The 6,000-nt window shown below is 50.2% G+C and overlaps 1 protein-coding gene across 2 annotated transcripts in view; it reads left to right on the top strand.

Annotated features, from left to right (window-relative positions):
* Positions 1-6,000, top strand: part of ADAP1 (ArfGAP with dual PH domains 1) — a 58,019-nt gene extending 52,019 nt beyond the window's left edge. For both annotated transcript variants that reach the window (XM_035548764.2, XM_035548765.2), the window contains exons 7-11: positions 2,036-2,119; positions 2,585-2,647; positions 3,046-3,117; positions 3,422-3,650; positions 4,015-6,000. In XM_035548764.2, coding sequence (XP_035404657.1) covers positions 2,036-2,119; positions 2,585-2,647; positions 3,046-3,117; positions 3,422-3,650; positions 4,015-4,043 — 477 coding nt within the window. In that variant the 3' untranslated portion in view covers positions 4,044-6,000. The remainder of the gene's footprint in view (positions 1-2,035; positions 2,120-2,584; positions 2,648-3,045; positions 3,118-3,421; positions 3,651-4,014) is intronic.

A 6,000-nucleotide genomic window follows, 5' to 3' on the forward strand; every position in this document is an offset into this window, starting at 1 on the left:
TTATAAATGCAGAAAACCTTTAGCAAGTGAGCCTCCTGGCTTTGCAGACACAGGTAGAGGTTTGTGTAAAGAAAGGTGGTGTAGCAATGGGTGATTCATGCTCTAAGAAACGATCGATTGTCTGAAGTCCATGAGAGTTTCATCCTCTGCTTTTCTGCAGGGTGAAACCCTACCTCACATCCCAGTCAAGGAGGTGACCCTCAGGCAGGACATCCAGTAGCCATGCAACTGGTGATTGTATGAAATATCACCGTTTTAAAATTACAGCTTATTTTTCATTACCTCTAGCCTGTTATGGTCATCATTAACTTGAGGAGCCAGTTCCTTCTGCTGATCCTCTTTGTGCTGCTATCTGGGGTCTGCTTAGCTGCTTAAGGTAGAAAAGCAAGTGATAAGTAAGTAAAACCTCAGAGAAGTAGGTCAGAGTTTTCCAAAATGCTGTTTGTGTATGTCCTGTTATGTTTTTTCCCCTTTCAACTTGAAATAGGTAACAAGCCAAAGCAGAACATCAGAACTTTTAGAGGATGTAGCCATTTGCTACATTAGATCATTTTTAAGATACCTCAAGTTCAACTCCTTAAAACTGAGATATTCAAAATTACAAATAAGAGCCTTATTTTTCCCCCTCAATCATTTTAAAGTATGTAAAAATTTAAATCTTACCAAAGGCTGACTTCTACTTGGTTACGGTATTTCCTACACTACAGCAACCTCACCTAGAAGGTCGGTTATCTTAGGATCAGGTCTGGCTCACAGAACACTTCACGCGTGTTAATAACAGCCAGTGCATCCGTCTCCTTCATAACCACAACTATTTTGGAGGGGAAAAGAATGGAAGGAGATGTTTTCCATGGAAAGGAAGAAGTGCCACAGCGTCTGGGAATTGAGCTGGGACTTCAATATCATTGTGCTTTTCCATAGAGGTCTCAAGGATATGACCGGTGGTCTGAAGTACAAGGTTAAGGAGATATTTGGTCGCTCTTTTAGCAAAATACAGAACTATATTGTTACAGCCTCCAAATCTGGGGAGGATTCAGGCATTAAAAGTTTCCTCACATGCTCTGCATTGAGAAGGATGGGACTAGTGATGGGGAACAGGCTGCGGTGGTGTCAGGCTGGCTTTGGACCTGCAAGCAAAAGGGGTGCAACGGGGGTAAAAAAACATGTTCCCAGGATCAGGCTCGCTGCTGGGCTCAGCATATCCACGATGGGCTTCACCAGCTCTTTGTGCACCAGGAGGAGGGGTTGGGGCCACCAAGCATCCCCTGCATGTCCTGCTCCTCGTCCTGGAGCTCCCCGGTGCTTTGGGCTCCACTAATCCTAAGCGGTGGCTCCTGACTCACCTGAAATCTCATTTCAAGCCGCCAGCTGGGTTTTCCTCTGCTGACCTTCCCCCTCCCACAAGCACTACTTAAGCAGATGGGGAGCTAGGATGAGAAGTGCTACCAGTTTTCTGAGCCCTGCAGGCATCCTTTACAGAAAAATGATGCTTGGGCAGTGGCTATGGCACGTAAAGGGTGATGCCCATTGCAGGTTATGGAGGTAGTTTGCTCAGAGGTGATGGCTCAGAGGTGATGGCTCATCCTGCGTACTGCCTGGGCACCTCACTGTGCTGTCCATGGGTCAGGGGGCACAAGCCTCTGCAGAAAAACCCTGGGTGCTCACTGGGCGCCCCATGCAGGCTGTGAAGTCCAGGAGAGCAGCTAGCTGCTCCCCAGCCTTCGCCCGTTTGCTGCAGCCCCTCTATGTGAGGCTGCCCTGCAAGCAGCTCCCCTGCTCCGCTGGGTGAGCCCAGGCTGCTGTGGCTGGAAGCAGAGTTATTGCTGCCATGAGCCTCTCACTGCAGCTTTATCCCCTCTTTTATGTTTTATGTTTTTTTTCTTTTTTTTTTCTTTTTTTTTTTTGAGGGCTGCCACTAAACTCCACTCTTGTCACTTGGGACAAAGTGCTGGGAGAGCTGAAATGAAGCAGGATCACATTATTTCGTTATGTGCAGACTACATGACTTGCTGTTCTTTTCCTTTCTTGTTATTAGGAAATCGTGGATTGGTTCAATGCCATCCGGGCAGCACGTTTTCATTACTTACAAGTGGCGTTCCCTGGAGCCAGCGATGCTGATGTGAGTTTTCCTGCATGTTTTTTTTCCTTACTCATTTTTATCATCTTGTTAAAAAGCAGGAAAGCTTGGGAGTGCTCCATCCTTCAATGTGTGCTGTACAATTACCATTATTTTGGTGCAAGAGACTTCAGACCATTTTCAGACAAAAAGTTCTACGGGGTAAATACTAAAAACTGAAAGGAGGGAGCCTTACCGGTCTGCTGTGGTACAGGGGGCTGGCTCATTTGCATAGAATTGCCAACAAAAAACAACAAATAAACCCACCCCCTTCTCCAGAAGCTTTAATAGAGTTGCTGTTTTGTCTAGTGGTCAGTGAGAAGGTTTGGGTTCCCGTAGGATCTGGTGGCAGAGAGGTTGGGTGGGCTTAGGTGGGGGCTTGCCCCCATCCAGGAACCCCCATGGCTGCCTGATTCCCCCCCCAGCTGATGCCACGTTCTTTTTTCTCTCCTGTTTGGGTTGTTCCAGCTGGTGCCAAAGCTTTCTAGAAACTACCTAAAGGAAGGATACATGGAGAAAACAGGGCCAAAGGTAGGGTATAAATGTTTCTGCAATACCCCCAAAACCAAGGCTTTCTCTATACCGGGTGGAGAGAGGTCTGCTGGTGGGACAGACTCACCCTCACTGGAGAGGTGAAGCCATAACGCTGTAATCACGTTAATAAACATTTCACCCCCACACTTTGGGTTTGGAAGCAGAGGTTAAAAAATCCAAAAGTACCACAGACCAACCCACCTCATTTCCCTGATTGCTGGCCGTTTTTGCAAGCCCGCCTGGTGCATCTGGCCCCAGAAACTGCCTTCCTGAAACTGCCCCAGTCCTCCTGGGTCCTCCAAGCTGCCTGACACAACCCCAATGCCCTGGGTCATGCCTAGTGAGAAAGGTGCTGCTTATTTTGGTGTGTAATCTGTCACTTCTTGACTCTTCAGCAAACAGAAGGATTCAAGAAGCGGTGGTTCACCATGGATGACCGAAGGCTCATGTATTTCAAAGATCCCCTGGTAAGACAAAGGAGCCTGGGCTGTCTGCGGGGCATCATCTGCAGTAAAGCCCAGGCTGACACTCACCAAAATGTTTGAGCAACCCTCACCAACTGCAGATTTTTCTGCATCTGGATTATGCATTCCTGGTGGGGGGGCTGGGGGCGTAGGTCCCAAGTCCTGGGTGCTGCTGGTGGGAAGCTCCATGGGGCCACCGGTGTTTTGGTGCTTGGCTGCTGCACTTTGCACTTCTGGCCATGTGCAGAGCAAGCCCATGAGATGGATTTTCATCTGCATCCTGCCTCACTGTTCCACTGTCTTCTAGGATGCCTTTGCAAGAGGGGAGGTGTTTATTGGGAGCAAGGAAAACAGCTACAAAGTTCTGGAAGGGCTCCCGCCATCCACGCAGGGAAATCACTGGCAGCACGGCATCACCATTGTCACCCCGGACAGGAAATTCCTCTTCGCCTGTGAGACAGAGGACGACCAGCTGGAGTGGATCACCACCTTCCAGAAGGTTATAAGCAGGCCGATGCTGCCTCAGGAATACGCAGGTGTGTGCTCACGAGGTCTGGAGAACAGGCTCGTCCTGTTTATTTCCCATTTGTTAGAGGACGGGATGGATGGAGAGGGGTCAGGGATGCAATGACTGTGGGGGCTCCCTTGCATGTAGTCTGAGCAGCCTCTGCGAGGCTCACTTTTGGAGGAGGAGGATGGTGTCCTGCTGCTTCCCTCCTCCTCACCCTGTGGTGATGTCCACAGTACTGTAAGGACAGTTGGTCACGCAGTTATGAGGATAATTAGACCTGAAGAGCATCAGCAGCACGAGGTCTGCCCACAGAGCTGGGCTTGTTGTGCTCATGGTGCTCCTGGCTTTAACTTTGTTTTCTCTGTTTGTTTTTTTTGCTGTTGTTTCAGTGGAAGCCCATTTCAAGCATAAACCTTAGATGGGACTGGCTGGTCAGACCTGAGGAATGAGCTTCTGTTTACAACACAACATGGTTTTATTTGAAATGTTAAAAATAATTATTAATAATAATAACAGTAATAATAATACTTCCCTTTCCCTTCATCATTCACTTGATCATGTTGGAAGCCAAGAAGGGCAGCAGTGAAATGTGAGAGATGCTGATTCAACCTGAAATTTGTTTCCATGGCTCCCCCTTGCACCTCGTGTCCACGTGCAGCCGATTTGGGTGTCTCCTGCAGTAGGTACCTGCCTCAAGCACCTTACTGGCTGGAAGGGGTGCCCCACCATGGGATGACGAAGAGTCTTGGTGGCACATCTCATGGGTGTGGGGCTTTCTCTGGACAATGTAGTCCGTGGCCAGTGCAAAAACCCGAAAGGGTTCCTTGTGGCAAGTGGTGACTTTTGCAGGACAAGAGGATGTGCTCCTTCCCTCCTGCCCACTCAGACGCCCTCTCTGAGGTGCTGCTGGGTGGCAGGGTTGGTGGTAAGCTGCTTTTCTTCCCCTGTGGCTCAGTGCTGCTTCAGTTCTGCGGGAGATGCGGCCCCAGGGCCGAGCTGCCTGCTCTGGTGGCAGAGCTCAGCCAAGGCCCAGCCTCACCAGAGGGCTTCGTCTGGGTCAGCCTTGGTCCCGCTGCTGCTACAGGCGTCCACCCGCTCCTCCTGTTGACCCAGCTCCCTGCCAGCCATTTCCCAGGGGAGACTGTGAGTCCCTGAGATGCTGACGTCCTAAGAGGATGCGAAGCATGACCCTAAAGACATGAAGGAGAGAAAACATTGTCTTTAAATGTAGGAAGCTGCAGCCGTTCATTGGCAGGGGAGTTTGGAGGTGACCAAACCGTGTGAGAAGGCAGCGTTGTGTGTCCTGCTCGCCCACATCCTCCAGACCCTTAAAACACAAAGAAGTGCCAGAGCTCAGAGCATCTTAAATCAACTCCTGGTAGTAAGTTTGTCCCCGCGTTCCACCCCATGGACAGTACTTTCCGTGCAGAGCCCTGGCCGCTTCCACCCTTCCATCCCAGTTTGTGCCAAGGTGAAACTCCTCCTGCTTCCCCGAAAGGGAGAGGGGAGTGCTGCCCTTCCCAGCTGAGCCCACCTGTCCTCTGGAAGCCACCACCGGTATCACCGTGGCCGCTTCCTCACGGTGTCCATGTGGGCATTGGCCCCGGCAGAGAGGCAGCGGGGGCCATGGCTGTGTGTGGTCCAGGCTGGAGGTGCTGTGGGGGCCATTGGGCATGCGCCTCCTGGGCAGCTCGGGTGGAAATGGAGCCCAGGTTTGGCTTGCGTGGTCTTGTGGCATGTAAATGTTGCTAAATGACTGATCCTCCAGCTGTCGTAGAGGTAAACTATAAATAAATTGGGTGTGGGTGTGTCACGCCTCGTAAGTGGTGGCGATGCTGTCTCTGTGCTAGTTTCCAACAGAGGCTTCTTGCCCCCTGGCCAGGCTGTCGCTGTCTTTTTGGGGCGGGTTGGTTGGGGTTGAGCTTTAGGCTGGATTGTGCCCAGTGCAAGGGCAGGTGCCTCCCTTCAGCCCTGCTGGCTGCTGACACGGTGCTTCTGCAAACTGGTTGTTGCACTTTTTTCCCCCAGTTCATCCCTTGATATTTTTTTTGGTTAATTTTTTTTTTTCTGAAAGATAAAAAAGCTGCTTGAAGTGACATTTCAGCGATGTTTTGAGCACTGTAACTGATGCGGGCGGGGGGGCGACGCGTTTGTGGCGGTTGGGCTGGGACCTGCACAGAACATGCTGAATTTTTACCTGAAAAAATGTTTTTCTGCATCCATTGAGTAACAGACCGAGACACTGATCTGTCCGACGCGTTCCTTACGTTGGTGTTTGTAACCGAACCCATCTCATGGGCTGTGTACGTTTGTTATGTCACTGGTAAGACAACTGTGGTACTAAATGTCATTCGCACCAATAAATTATGATGTCA

Source organism: Cygnus atratus, chromosome 15 (genome assembly GCF_013377495.2).
Source record: "Cygnus atratus isolate AKBS03 ecotype Queensland, Australia chromosome 15, CAtr_DNAZoo_HiC_assembly, whole genome shotgun sequence".
Lineage (NCBI taxonomy): Eukaryota > Metazoa > Chordata > Aves > Anseriformes > Anatidae > Cygnus > Cygnus atratus.